At 39.1% G+C, this 14,463-nt stretch overlaps 2 protein-coding genes and 1 pseudogene across 5 annotated transcripts; 2 read left to right on the forward strand and 1 right to left on the reverse strand.

Annotated features, from left to right (window-relative positions):
• The first annotated feature begins 3,091 nt into the window (after positions 1-3,091).
• On the forward strand, positions 3,092-5,202 carry LOC133727019 (uncharacterized; annotated as a pseudogene).
• Positions 5,203-7,302: 2,100 nt separating this feature from the next.
• LOC133727021 (protein NRT1/ PTR FAMILY 1.2-like) lies at positions 7,303-10,307 on the reverse strand. 2 transcript variants are annotated; one of them, XM_062154648.1, is made up of 4 exons: positions 10,143-10,307; positions 9,837-10,054; positions 9,510-9,754; positions 7,303-8,674 (listed from the first exon to the last, which is right to left on the reverse strand). In XM_062154648.1, exons 1-4 carry the CDS (start codon positions 10,246-10,248, stop codon positions 7,759-7,761), a joined length of 1,485 nt encoding a protein of 494 aa, XP_062010632.1. In that variant the 5' UTR covers positions 10,249-10,307; the 3' UTR covers positions 7,303-7,758. The 2 variants fall into 2 exon arrangements, with proteins under 2 accessions (XP_062010632.1, XP_062010631.1); XM_062154647.1 differs by having other exon boundaries at positions 7,316-8,674; positions 9,204-9,754; positions 10,143-10,304.
• A 425-nt stretch (positions 10,308-10,732) lies between these two features.
• Positions 10,733-14,159, forward strand: LOC133711658 (dihydrolipoyllysine-residue acetyltransferase component 4 of pyruvate dehydrogenase complex, chloroplastic-like). 3 transcript variants are annotated; one of them, XR_009847081.1, is made up of 9 exons: positions 10,733-10,958; positions 11,063-11,137; positions 11,849-11,999; positions 12,085-12,171; positions 12,255-12,325; positions 12,441-12,524; positions 13,445-13,498; positions 13,603-13,739; positions 13,876-14,159. XR_009847081.1 is itself a non-coding variant. In XM_062137763.1 (7 exons), the coding sequence occupies exons 3-6, from the start codon at positions 11,858-11,860 to the stop codon at positions 12,510-12,512; spliced, it is 372 nt and encodes a 123-aa protein (XP_061993747.1). In that variant the 5' UTR covers positions 10,737-10,958; positions 11,063-11,137; positions 11,849-11,857; the 3' UTR covers positions 12,513-12,524; positions 13,603-14,159. The 3 variants fall into 3 exon arrangements, 1 of the variants encoding a protein (XP_061993747.1); XM_062137763.1 differs by lacking the exon at positions 13,445-13,498 and having other exon boundaries at positions 10,737-10,958; positions 13,603-14,159; XR_009847080.1 differs by lacking the exons at positions 10,733-10,958; positions 11,063-11,137 and having other exon boundaries at positions 11,164-11,999; positions 13,603-14,159.
• Positions 14,160-14,463: the final 304 nt, after the last annotated feature.

Raw genomic sequence — 14,463 nt, forward strand, 5'->3', positions numbered from 1 at the left:
CCATCGAGAATCTACACGTGGCCAAGTAAGGTGCAGGAGGCTTGTCGGTTTGGTGTGAATTAATCACACAAAGGTGTGATAAAATTAAAGATTTGCAGGAGGTAGAAAATTTAGATGGGGTCTACGTCTGCTAGGCACTAGTCCTTGTCAGCTATGTTGAATAAAGGTATGCGGCAGCTTTTAGGTATGTTGACAAAATAAAAAATATGCGGCAGCTTTTGTCTCTTTTGGTACAAGTATATGGCAGTTTTAAGGTGGTGGAGCTGACTTTTGAGTATTGTTTTGCAATTCAATGGGTTTTGATATTTTGCGGTATTCGGGTCTCCGCTCTGATACCAAGTAGAAACTGTGTTTGGAATGCTTCAATTGTTATTCATCTCCAAAATAGGAGGTATATAAAGAGATACAAGAGTAGTCCTAATAGGAAAACATCTCCTACAATTATACAGAAAACATAATCTACATCTACAAGGAAAGTAAATATTTACAGAATATTCTACACAATTATGGTATAATGCTTAGTTGTACCTGGTTTATTGCATGGATATAGATATGCACATTTTCTAGGATTCAAATTTGCTCACAATTACAGGATATATATATGCAAATTTGCCCATATTTACAGGTATGACCACCAATGTTTAGGTGGTGAGCAAATTTGAATCCTAGAAAATGTGCATATATATATCCATGCAATAAACCAGGTACAACTAAAATCTTGATCATATATTTTGATTGTTTAGGCAAATGTTGTTTGGACGGCCTATTTCACATTGCAGCTTTGCAAAATGGCCATTATGGTTGGAGAAGGGTCTTAGGAAAAAGAACTAAATCTGGACCTAAGGGATAGATGAATCATGAATGCGATCAAAGAAAAGTGTAAACCTATCATCAATCATCCTGATATGGGCAGTAGAATTTCTGCTAGCCGAGAATCACATCATCACACATTGCCTTTTCTCACCTCACAAGCACCTGAGTCGTCAGAACCGAGCGGTAGTACTCGGGCTCCAGCAAACCTTTGTAGCCCGGAACAGAGCACCGAATGGTGGGTTCTTTTTCTTGAAGCTTCGAATCGATGTATTTGATCATAAAATCAGCACAATAGATCGATATGGTTGCAATTCTCGATTGGGAAAGATTTGTACCCAAACTTATCGTCGGCGCAAATTTCACACAAAAATGATGGGTAGTCACTACTCAGTGAGAGAATTGGAGGACTGGTTGGGTTCGGATACCGACCCGGTTGTAAACGGGTTTGTTCATCGCCTTTTGAAGTGGGTTTTGGTGGGTTTAAATCGGAGAATTGAAAGCTCTTCGTCATCGCCGTCATCAGTCATCGAAAAGGTCGATGAAGGTGCTTGCTTTGATCGAAGAGAGACGAGAGATGACAGAGAGAGAGAGAGAGTAAATTAGGGCTGAGCATTTAAGCTCGAAAACCCGCAAACGTGGACCGGCCTGTCAAAGCCTGATCCGAACGGGCCGGGCCCAATTTTTTTTTTAACCAAACGGTTCGGGGCCGGGCCTTGACCTTCAAACAAACGGTTCGAGCCGGGCCTTGTCTCTCAAAGCTGTCAAAGCCCGTCAGGCCCGTCATAGATTAAAGAGGACAGATGTTCATGTAGTATTGGTCCTCATATAAGCCTCAAAATCTTTATCATAGGATCATACACACAGGATTGCACTCTTCACTCAAATACCTAAACCTAATCCTCATTCCTCAGCCTTCATTTCTAATTTTCTTCGTGTAGCCCGATTTGAACCTAATAGCAACGAGAGGCCGCCTCCTTCTCCTCCGCTGAGACGCCTAGACCCCCGCTGTTGAGACGCCCAAGGCTGCTCTCTCTCTCTCTCTCCACTTCACCTGCAGAGCTGCAAGCCCGAGAGCCCGAGACTGCTCTCTCTCTTCGTCTAAGTTCGCACCGTCTTCGACTCTTCGTCTTCGTCTTCACCGGAGAGAGTTCACATCGCACCAAAGGCCGTCTCCGTCTCTCAGTTTCTCCATCTCCTCCGCCATAGCTGTGAGGCCGAGACACCAAAATAGGAGCCCGTTGTTCTTCAGGTCTGCCATCTCGTTTTAGCTTCAGGGGTTCCTCAGTTTATTGATATATTTGATCTCTTTTTGTGCTTATTTGGTTTGTAGCTAAACTGGGATTTGGGTTTTTGTTCAGTTCATTGCTTTCGAGTATTTGTTTCTATATTAAGAGATCTGCAGTTTCTGGTATTTTTGTATATTGAGTTGTTGATAATCTTGAATATTGGTATTGAAGTAGGTTCTGTGTGTACTCCTAGTTGAGTAAACTTTTGGCTCTTGAATGGTTCTTTGTTATTGAAGTAGGTTATGTGTGTAGTGCTAGTTGAGTAAAGTTGCAACTTGAATGGTTCTTTGTTATCTAAATCTATTTATGATGGCTATTGTAGGGAAAACTGTGGAAGCCAATTGATGGATGGCTGCATTGCTGACTGGAAAAATGGCTACTAAATTGCTGTATCTAAATTAGGACTTTCTATTTCATTGGATATTTGTATTTGAATTTGGACACTTCGTATTTGAATTGTAGCTTCAATTGTTCTTGATGAGTATTTGAATTTGGATATTATGTGTTCTGGATATTCGAATTTGCAGCTTGAACTTTGGATTGTGATATTGTGTTTTGATTCAATCTTCAACAGGTTGATATGAATGAAATTTGGATATATAGCAAAGTAGATATGGATATATATAGGCATAAGCAAAGGTAAAATACAGGTATTTGGGCCCTAAAGCCCAGAAGCCCGGCCCGTGCCCAGCCCTAAGAGTAATCGCAGATATTAAATTATTGATTTATTATTACTAACCAAAATTATTAATTTATTATAACTAACCATAGTTAAGATGTAGTACATGTGTCATGTGTTTATTGAGTGGTGATATCACCACCAAAATATAGGTGGTTAGCAAATTTGAATCCCATTTTCTATCCCCAGTGAAGATTTGATCTCGAGAAATTTTATACACACATTCTTAACTACTTAATATACACGTCAAAAGTCTAATATACCTTACATAATTGTTCTTAACATTCCATATTCCAAAAGGAAAAATGTTTAAGCCCTTGGGGTGAGTAAGGAATTAGATTAGGTGAAGATAATGCTAAAGTAAATTTAAAGTGGTGGAAGAGGTCTTGTCCTCTATTTTTTTTCCTTAGCCCACTGCGTACGGTTTTTCCCCTCCTTCTCCCTTTGAATTTTTTCTGTAATTCATTATAGAAAGATCATAGATTTTTCTGAAGCTGGAGACAGCATGATCGGAGCTGCTGGGCTCTAAAGATCCGAGCTTTTGGGGTTTCAATTTAGTCCCGAGATGGATAATGGGATGGTAGCTGATTATTCTGTGGAACCTGCAACATGTGCTCTGTGCCAAAGGGCTAGATCTTTCGCCCAAGAATGAGGCAATTGGTGATCTTGTAACTGCCAACATGTGTGGGGACTGTAAATTTTTGTACCTTGAAGATCTTGGTACCTTCACACGTGACTCTATCGGAGGAGGCCGTCTAGGAGAAGAAGAGATAGGTACAGTGGTTCCGACTTCCGATTCAGTTGAGGATATTTTCTCACAATAGTTCTCACATATGATTAATCTGGCGCGGCAGAATCAGTCCCCTGGCTCTGGGCTTGAGGATCTACCTGTAGATGGTGATTCTGCTGCCAAGATATCACAGAGCACAAGTTCCCGTACTACCACCAACTGAGTCTAGAAGATGGAGGCGGGTTCTCTCTGATACTGAAAGTGATGGTTTCGATGATGTGGACTCTCTCTATGGGGAGAGTGAATCAAATGTCAGTTTTGGGCAGTACAAGGTGTCTTTTAGTGATGTAGTATCTTTTAGTGCCTATGGCGGTGATTCCGATGCTTTTGTAGACCTGCACGGTTTCTTGGATACAGAGACTATTATACAAACAGATTATGGAAGAGCTTTTGATAGTGATATTGACATTGATCCAATGCATGCTGGTCTCAACCCATGGAACTCAGATGACCCTGAACAAGATGATGAATATGATGACGATGATGAGGAGGATGAAGAAGATGATGAATGGGAAGAAGTTGAGTATGTGGACAACATAGTTGGATCTGCAGAAGCCAATAGTCAACCGCAAAACCCTTTGATTTTGAGTTCTGGTAGAAGAAACCGGCCAGTCAATATGCACCAATGGAGACATATTACTGAAGCTGATGGTCTACTAAGTTGGGGAATGAGGGGAAGGAACTCCCATGATATCTTATCTAACTTCGATGATCCAGACATGATGCCTTATGTTACAAATTCTGGTGATTATCTTGATGCACTAGGCTTTGAAGAATTGTTGGAGCATCTTGCTCAGGCAGAGAGCTTAAGACTAGGAGCACCTCCTGCTGCTGTCTCCTTTTTGAATAATCTGCCTCTCATTCTTATTAGTAAGGAACATGATAAGCATGATGACTTAGCCTGTGCAATTTGCAAGGATGTATTGACTATTGGCACTGTAATGAATCAGCTTCCTTGCTTTCACTTGTATCACTAGTTCCTTGTATTCTGCCATGGTTGAATACACGGAGTTCTTGCCCCCCTTTGTCGTTATGAGATACCAACTGATGACAGAGACTACGAAGAGGGGAAGCGGAATGCTGGTGGTAGAGTGGTGATCCACGTCCGGCGGCAGAATGCTAGAGAGGACAGGTCTGCTAGTGTTTCTAATAGAGCTGAAGAAGGTGAAGATCATGCTTTTAGTGAAACTAGAGTGAAGCATAGGTTCCAAGTAAGTAGGGAATCTGACTCTAATACCTCCGGTGGAGAAAATAGTCGGGGGAGTTGGTTTCTTCTTGCTGCTGCTCCAATTGTCAGTCTTGTGGCATAGTTCTCGTGCCGTGGTTGGGAACTCGCCTAATGGACAGAAGAGGTCTGGCAGGACAGGGCTACTTTGCTAATCATTTTTGACGGCATGGTCATGTTGTTGGAGCATCACCCCACCACATGCAGAATAGAAGCAGGAGATAGTGGTCTCTTTTCTGAGGGGTTCTTGAATTGTCGGTAAATAAGTTTGGTGTTCTGTTGTTCCTTAGCTGACTACTTGTGTTTTGGACCCTGTGGCACTCATGTTCTGTTGTAGACATCAGCAAGATTCTCCAATTTCTGATGTATAATTATGTCAGTTGTGGTCCATTTAATTGTATCTCTTAACATTTTTATCACCAGATGTGAGTTTCGGTTTTCTATATATATAAATAATAATAATAATAATAATAATAATAAGTTCATGTGTGGACGTGTGGTACCACAAATTATGTGAAATCTTTGTCAAAAAAAAAAGAAATATGTAATAGAGTTTGAGTAAAATTATACACTTTATTTATTATCATTTCTTTTAAACGATTAAACTTAATGCACAAAAGATGAAACAATGATAAATTTACTCTTTTTTTGGGCAAGTCATGACATAATGGTTAGTTAGCCTAATTAATATTGTAGAGATCATGAGTTCAAATTTCACTGACATGAATAAATATGGTGGGTGGGGATAAAAAAAAAAGTTCATTATTAAAAGGTGACCTCTTATCCAAATTAGAGTTTATTCAAACTATGGACTATTGTTCATCATCGCAAAGACGCAAACCAAATTAGACGCTACTTCGGAGCCACGGAGGTGGATTGAAACTTTTTTACCATACGCATTTTTTTTTTATCAGATAAACAACTCAAATGCTACAACTAGTATTTCGTGAGTCGAACTCACAACCTCCCACTTACGAAGAGGAGAGTCTGCCACTAGACCAAATCGTACAGGGCATTACTATACGCATCTTGACAGTTTTTTTCTTCCACTAATTCGATGATTTAGACATTTTAAAACACTCTAGTACCAGACAATTAGCTTTTAATTACTTTAATGATATTATTAGAAAACGTTCGAGCTTAAAATTTGAAAAGGATCAACTCTCTCTCTAGCCCTAGCGCTGCGTGAGAGCACAAACACCACGAGATAGTTCCCTGTCCGGCGGCGATCTGGGATAGCACTGGCTTCGGCCGCGTTGTCTTTATGATTGCTGCCAGACAGGCACTCCAATGGCCAGGGGTGAGGTCGGGAGGGAAGATGGTTGTAGCTTGTGGTTTGGCAGGCTGGTTTTGACGGTAGGCATGGGCGGCTTTTCTGGGCGTCCGTGGTGGTTTGCCGTGCAGGGACGGAGCAATCCAGCGGTGGCGTGAATCGTGGGCGTCTGGCGACGGTGTGGCCGATGGGGCTCGGGGCTGGGTGCTGCACGGCGGAAGCTCGGGGCTCGAGGCGGTGCTGGCTTGTGGCGGAGCTTGATGGCGCGGTTCGGGGAGAGGCTGGCGGGACTCGGGGCGTGGCTGGTTTCGTGGGCGGGGCTCAAGGGCCGCGCTGCACAGCCTACTGTAGGCATGGTGGAAGGGTGGTCTGGGTTTGGTCAACCCTAGTGTGCTCGGCCATGGTTTGGGCCTCTTCTCTTTGGGGCTGCCCTATTGGGTCTTTTATTTAGGCTGGGGTTTTTTTAGCCCTAAGCCCAACTCTAGGATAGTAATTTTATTACTTTCAATAAGTCCCTAATTTTTCAGGGAGCTACGCACTTTTGTGCCTCTAGCGAATCTTCCGGAGTAGTACCGATGGAAGATTCATGCTATTTTGATGTATTTAATGTCAAATGAGTGACCTAGTTCTATGTACCACTGTGGGTACTAACACATCTTCTTGTCTGTCTATAGATGGCAGCGGAATGGTATGTAAGGGTCATTCTGGCTTTTGATCAATATATTGGCTACTGCCTTTTTTCAAAAAAAAAAAAAAAAAACGTTCGAGCTTAAAATCATATCAAAATAATGTCTAACATGCTACAAGTTCTTTAAATTTGTTTTGAAGAGTAAACATGCAACAAGTACTTCAATGATTCTTAACATATGATATTCTTTTCTTACATCGTATGAGCTTATTGAAGATTTCAGCAAGTCCAAAAATTGTTTAATAGGATAGGACAGATAGAAAGGTCACACACATACATACATACAGTGGCAGACCCAATTTTTCCTTGGTGGGGCTATTCTCCTTGTAGTAGTGCATTAAGACGTAAGAACTCTATGGGAGCTAACTAGTTAAAAGTCTTCATAAAATTGCACTTAATTGCCCATTAGACCATCAAAAAAAAAAAAAAGTTTTCTATGGGGCCATAACTCCTAGTGGGCGTGCTGTTCGTTGGCCAGTGCATACATACATATGTGTAATGGGTATGCTGTGTAACGACTTTTCTAACGACTCATATATGTGTGTCATTATTGTATGTACTGCTTGCTGAATTACATAATATATGACATTTTCAACTAAAAAAAAAAAAAAATTTACAACCGAAAGTCCGAAACCAAAACTATCAAAACTAAAAGCAGATAGACTTGAAAGAGGAAGTCCTCTATTCCAGTAGCGACTTCCGGAATAGAATGACCAACATCAACTAAACTATCAGCGGTAAAATTTGTTTCTCTATGCACATGCTTGAAAGAGTTGTGTTCAAAAGACTGAGCTAGCCAAATAATGTCTTTAACTAAGGTTTTAATGCGCTAGGGAATATTACACTTTTTCGTGATAAGGATCTTTGAATCTCTTTCAACTAGAACTTTTTTGTATCCTTTTCCGAGGGCTTGGAATATGTCACGCTCCATTGTTGATGGTCTTACAACAATACAATATTTGCCAAAGCCATTTGCTATCTGGTGTTCAAAAAACAAATAGTAATCAAGCAGAGAAGAACACAGAGTGCTCTCCAGACTTGGCCATCTCTTCCTCTTTCATGTCTTCATCGTCACCTTCATCCCAAATCTTTTTATCCTCACAACACCCATATGCCCTACTACACAGTAAATAATACAAGAAATTGACCAAACTCAAGATAGTAATTACCAAATAGTAGTAATCGTAGTGACCCTGGTTGAGGTTACTTGAAACCCAACTCACTCCCCCTTTCTTGGTCACATTGTTCATAACAGTCACAATGAGACTCCCAACCAAACTTCCCATTCCAAAACCAAGTGACAAAAGAGCCACAGCAATACTAGACATGCTCTTTGGGAACTGAGAGTAGTAGAACTCTATCTGCCCAATGGCATTGAAAGCTTCAGCAAGTCCAATCAGGCAATGTTGTGGCACTAACCACTTAGCAGACATGGTGGTTACACCGTGCTTGTTATTTGCAAACCCTTCTTGGATTGCTGTGTTTCTTCTACGCCTCTCCACCTCTGATGCCACAGACATTGCCAAGCAGGAGATAGCTAGCCCTGTACCAATTCGTTGCTTGAAGCTCAATCCACGAGGCCTCTTTGTGTACTTTGATATCAACGGGACTAGAACCCGGTCATATAACGCCACCCAAATTGTGAGAGTAAGAATTCCGAAGAGGGAGAAGGAGGCTGCTGGCATTTGAAAATGGGGGAAGATGTGCCTGTCCATGGTGGTTGCTTGTACTACAGGAATTGAGTGTTGGGTGATGATCACCGCAATCATGATGCTGGATGACCAGATGGGCAGGACACTGATCAGTACCTTCAGCTCTTCTACTTGTCTAACTGTGCACAAACTCCATTTATCTATGGCTAATCCATCAGGGCCCAAGTCCTTTTCACGACTTCTAATCATGCAAGCTTTGTTTAGATACCTGAAATTAAAACAACAAAAAGAAATGCATATCAACTTTTTAACTTTAACTTCAATACAAAAATTTGATCCGAAAGAAAAAAGAAGTTCAATACCAAAAACTATATATTGTATCAGTCATTCGGTCCTTCATATATGATATCCCACAATCTAACGCAGTAAGGCCAATTACTTTTCGAATACTATATATGTTACCATAGTAAAGCATCACAAAGGGTTAATGAGACTCGAACTTTGGATCTAAACTTTTATTCACGCATGACATGCAGCTGAAACTCGTGGCTGGAATCACAAGGGATATCAGCCTATTAAGTTAGGGATATCAGACTATTAGTTTCCTTCTTTCTTTTTTATCATTCCTAAAGCCTTTAACGAGTCTCATAGGCCGGAATTTCTTGTTATGAAATAAAACAGGCTATATAATTAAAATTAGCTCTAAATGAGGGGTAACGCAGAAGTTAAAAATTAATATGATAGTTAACCATACCATGAGTTTACTAATTAACTTGATTAATTATGAGTATTTATACCTTAGTTTATTGGTTGGGGTAACAAGCTTTGAACCTTTAAGACTATACCATCCATCAAAATTCTTGGTTGGCAAATCAAATTGTCTGTTTTTCCAAGCAGCAGCAATCACTTGCACAAATCCAGCAGATAGGTTCTTGTTTGCAGGCACTTTAACATACAGGAAAGATCCAAACAAAAAGAGAATAGTAGACACCAACATGAGTCCTACTGGGACTCCAAAACCCACAACCCAACCAGCTGAGACTTGAATGTAAACTATGACTGTCACTGCAATCATAACTGAGATTCCAACTGAAGCATAATACCAGTTGAAGAAGCTCTGCAGGATCCTTGCATTCTTCGGGTTTTCGGGTTTGTGCAATTGATCTGCACCAAAGGCCAATGAACATGGTTTGATGCCGCCGGATCCAATTGACATGAGACCAAATGCTGAAAAGAGTAGCATGAGTTGAGCTGAGCTTGCTGGAACGCATTTATCTCCAGATTTTGGATCACAATGGAGTGGCCTTGCATGTGGAAAAATTGCTGTAAACCATAACACCACCATTCCCTGCAACAACAAAAATTGGCTATTACATAGTTTCAGATAAATTTTATTGTGATGTTGATTATGAGCAACTAAATTTGCTTACAAGTAGGCTAACGACTGATCCTAAAGCGATCACGCGAAACCGGCCCAAGTGAGAATCGGAGAGAAAAGCCCCCATAATTGGCGTAAAGTTCGATGCAGCTGTCCACAAGAACAGGATACATGTTCCGGTGGCTAACCCCAAGTGATATTCATTCATCAAGTACAAGATCATATTTGCATGAAGACCATAGCTTGCAACCTTTTCAAATGTCTCATTTGCTGCAAATATGAGATTCACACAATACTTTGATTAATTTTTCGAAAGGAAAATAAATTCTTACACATCAAACACTTGGCAAATTCTTACATATGATGAAGGGCATGGTTCTAAGGCCCCCCAGCTTCTTGCCTGTAACCTCTTCGGTGGGTTTGGCTTTCTCTGAAGAAATATCCATCATTTCCTGTGCAACCATCGAATTGGTTTGTTTTGATACAATCAAAGAATGTAGCTTATAGAGAGATTTAAAGCTACATGAACGAAGACAAGAACAAACTCATGATCCCAATCATCATTTAGTATTTAATTAACAAGAAAAAAAAACGTATATATATATATTACTAGTGCTATTGTTTTTCTGCGCGCCATGGCATCTTTCATAGCTTTTAACAATGTTAATCTAATTTAAAAATTTTCGTAATACTACTCCAAAAACACATGCAACAATTTGTCGGGAATTCCAACATTGTCACATAGAGTTTATCATCATTCATCAACAAAATATATCGAATCGGCTGGCCGGGGCTTAAGGCCTTCAACACGTGTTAACTGTAGTTTTGCCCATGAGGTCTTGTACGTACTCAAGTCTGTAGACTGTAGTACCCGGCTATACTTGGGGGTGAGAAATGACTGCTGTGCCCTTCAGTTTTTTTTTTTATGTTTTTTTTTGGCAAAGAGGGGCCCTTCAGTAGTTTAATGTATAGACGATTTGTTCGGGAAGCCTCCATTGAACAGAGCCAGCAACGAACGGCAACATGGCCGGCCACTATGTTATGGTGGACGGCGGCTCCATGCCTAATGGGGTCCGATCCCATTCTTCCGTCATTCCTCTTCTCTCTGTAGGGATAAAATAGGCCCTATATCTTGATTGTTCCAGAGTTTCAACTGCATCCGTCAAGCTGCCAGGTTGGTTTGGTTTACAGTGTTTATGTGCACATAATTTGATAGAAAATTTTTGGGATTTTGAATTATGGATTTGATGTCAAATTTGGGGTGGGTTTTGATCGTAGATCGCTGGGGTAAGAAAAAGAAGGTCGATTTTCGAAGGAAGGTTTGGGTTGAGGAAGCTTTCAATAGAAGAAGAGGTATGTGGGTTTTTTTTCTTCAGTTGTCTAATATTGTGGTTTTGACTTTTGAGTGAGTGTTTTTATTTTTTGTGTATTTATATATGTGATTTTGTGTGAAATTTTCTGAGATATATTTTATCATTTATTTTGTGCTTTTAGAGTTATAATTTCATAGCATAGGTGGTTGGATATTGAGTTTCTTAAACGAGACTCAATTAGATTGTGCTGTTTTGTATTGCAATTAACAAGAGAAGGGTAAACTGAGTCGAGATACTTGCACCATCGATGTCATTCAGTTTATCTAACTGTGGCCATGGTTGATTTAGTTGTTTTACACAAGAAGAAATAGGATTTTAATTTCAGTCAAGTTTTGAAGTAGCAGTGTAGTTAATTAATTGGTTAAAGGATCCGTTGTTCTATTCTGTGTTGCTTTGTAGGTTTTATTGGAGATCAGATGCTACTTTGACTTCTTCTTCTTCTTTTTTTGTATTAGTATTTTGCTGGGGTTTTTTTTTTTTTTTTTTTTTTAACCAAATATTGTGTAGTATTTGAGTACTGATAAGTTCTTAACCACGCAAAACAATGAAATCTATGCACATTGTGCTCTTTTCTGTTTTGCCAAGAAGGTTATTGCTTCGTGTTCGTTGAATTGCAGTTGTTTAAGAATTTTGCTTTGTCTCTTGAAATTAATGGGTATAAATCGTGAATGCATTTGTGCTGGTTGCCAAGGCACTTGCTATGGCACTTGCTCAGCACCTGGTTGTGAATGCCAGCTGCAAAGACGGAAAGAGCTTTTACTACAGCAGTAGCATAAACATCGCCGTTGCTGTGGCTATTGATGGTGGGCTGATAACCCCCTGTTCTTCAGGATGCAGACAAGGTGTGATATTTGTGAATTATAAGAATTGGTTTCGTAGTAGTTTGTATTATACTTACTGTGTGGTAATTTGCTTTTGTTGGCACAGTTGGATTTGTATTTGTTATCTCAGAAGTGGAAAGAGCTGGTGGAGAAGGCTCGCTCAAGCAACTTCAGCCCCATGGGTACAACTCAGGTCTTTATCATTGACACTCTTTGTCCATCTCATTGCATTCTGCTGTACAATGTACTTATTAGGTTATACTAAATCCTATGTAGGAACTTTCACTCTGTCCAATTTGGGCATGCTTGGAGTGGACAGATTCGATGCTATTCTTCCTCCGGGCCAGGTGAGTTTTAAGTTTTAACCCCCAAAACTGGGAATTTGCACTTTCATTAACTGATGACATTGTTCTGCTCCTTGGAAGTTGAGAATTATTACTGAAATTTTGGACTGATGATCAGGGTGCTATCAGGGCTGTTGGAGCTTCAAAACCCACTGTTGTAGCTGATGCAGACGGATTCTTCAGTGTATAAAGTAAAATGCTGGTGAGTGTGGATGCAGTTTCTTTGTAATGTATGCCATGTTTCTTAATGTTTGATGCACTTATATGCTGGAAAGCTTTACTAGAATATACTTTAAATTTTACGCCTTTTTAAAGGATCAAGCTCCTAAAACGAAAAAACTGAACAGCACACATAATGAAAGGAGTACATGACAGTTTCCCTATAAAAACTATCTTTTTGCTGTTCTTCTCTTGATTCTTATATGTTGTTATTCTTATTCCATATTGTATTATTATTGAGTTTCAACTGATACAAACTTTCATCTTCTATGAACTTTGTTTCTTCTGTGGATTGGTATCTACATAATTGACTACAGCATTTTCAACGTACTAATATAGTTTTCTACAATTACTCATCTATTTATCTTATGAATCCATTTATTTTATCATTTTATTTATTGTATTTTCACTTTATGATTATTGTTCTATTTGATTCACTAGAAAATCAGCCTTTTATTATGTGTATTACGATTATGTGTTTAGCTCACTTCACAACAATCTTTTTTATCCTTTTAGAACACACTCACCACTTATTGCTTTCTTAATGAATTATCCTCAATGAAAACTGTACTAAAAGCTAATATATGAAAAAGATGCTGTTTCAGAATACTTCTTTACTTTCACATTTCAACACTTTTATTCATACCATTTAAATCTGCATAAAGCATTTTGATCAACTATTTACTTTTGTAGTACTTTTCTAATTCATCAGAGTTCAAGATTAAATGAATGCATAACAGCTACACTATATGTTTTAGAATTCTACCAGAGATGACTAATTGAACCATATTGATGATGCACCTGCAAACCATATTCTAGCATATCATGCAAATCTAAAATAAAACTTGGCTACCTAACTATTATCTACTGTTCTTACCTAATCAAAAACTCATTCATTGGTAGGTTGATAGTAGCTTCCAGGTATTCGACACGTTTAATTTTGATAAGAAGATAGATGTAAGTTGATTGTTTTTTTTTTCTTTTCTGTTCTTGAAAAGGACTTTATTGGAAGATACTTAATTCACTAAAGCATATATTTTTTCTCTCTCTGATGGCAACAGGGGGGACTGGAACCAATCAACTTAGTGGTTGAAAATGAAATCCATCGTGCAGTTCGTGGTGGAGCTGGTAAGTGTTAGTGCCGTAGGAAATTATGCTCCGGTAAACTCCCATTTTGGGTAGAGTAAGTTCCGAAAAGGTAACTTCTTCCTTTTTCTTCTCCTTACCTTTTTTCAATCAATTAAATAACTTTGGTGATTTACTTCTGCTGTACTATTTATATTGCATTACACTTCCGTATTGACATTATTACTTATGTTTTCCAATTACAACAGCTCAGCTGAAATTTCAAAGGAGCTATCATCTTTTGCAAATGACGAATCTGACTTTGTACACACATATGACTACCTGATATAAAATAGTTGGTCGCCGCTACAAGCCTAAACCATTTGTTGTCAAGCCTGACCATGTTTGCTATATGTACATAAACACCTTCTGTGGTTGGCATATCTAACTTTGAAATCTGGCTAGCTTACCAGATTTTTGAACATGTGAAACAATATATAATGTAGCAATGTAATATAAACAATGTTTCTAAATTCAGTAGCATTGAATCAAACGATATCGCTCATATTCCCTCTCGCACAGGCACAATTTCTAGTAACTTATATTTAGAGTCGCCTAAAGTGACTAGGCGATTGTGAATCAAAGATGGACACACTTGCTGCTCCTGATAGTAATCATTTTAGCACACTCAAAATGTCAAGCATGTTATATATTAACTAATTTTACAGATCCAATTCAATGATTCATCAATATTCATGTTTCATATCAATACTGAATATTAATTTGACCACGGCCATAAGTAGTTTCATAGTTTAGCATTTTGCCCTTTACATAGCTAGATTTGTCTTACTCCAGCC

The sequence above is a fragment of the Rosa rugosa genome, chromosome 1 (assembly GCF_958449725.1).
Source record: "Rosa rugosa chromosome 1, drRosRugo1.1, whole genome shotgun sequence".
In the NCBI taxonomy this organism is placed as follows: Eukaryota; Viridiplantae; Streptophyta; class Magnoliopsida; order Rosales; family Rosaceae; genus Rosa; species Rosa rugosa.

Excerpts from the sequence above, each read along its gene's own strand:
- LOC133727021 (XM_062154647.1), bottom strand. The coding sequence starts at position 10,248 with ATGGTTGCACAGGAAATGATGGATATTTCTTCAGAGAAAGCCAAACCC. Across the intron at positions 10,055-10,142 it reads AACCATGCCCTTCATCATAT|CAAATGAGACATTTGAAAAG; the intron begins GTAAGAATTTGC and ends TCATATTTGCAG. Across the intron at positions 8,675-9,203 it reads ACCCCAACCAATAAACTAAG|GTATCTAAACAAAGCTTGCA; the intron begins GTATAAATACTC and ends TTTTAATTTCAG.
- LOC133711658 (XM_062137763.1), top strand. The coding sequence starts at position 11,858 with ATGGCACTTGCTCAGCACCTGGTTGTGAATGCCAGCTGCAAAGACGGA. Across the intron at positions 12,000-12,084 it reads TTCTTCAGGATGCAGACAAG|TTGGATTTGTATTTGTTATC; the intron begins GTGTGATATTTG and ends TTGTTGGCACAG. Across the intron at positions 12,172-12,254 it reads GCCCCATGGGTACAACTCAG|GAACTTTCACTCTGTCCAAT; the intron begins GTCTTTATCATT and ends AATCCTATGTAG.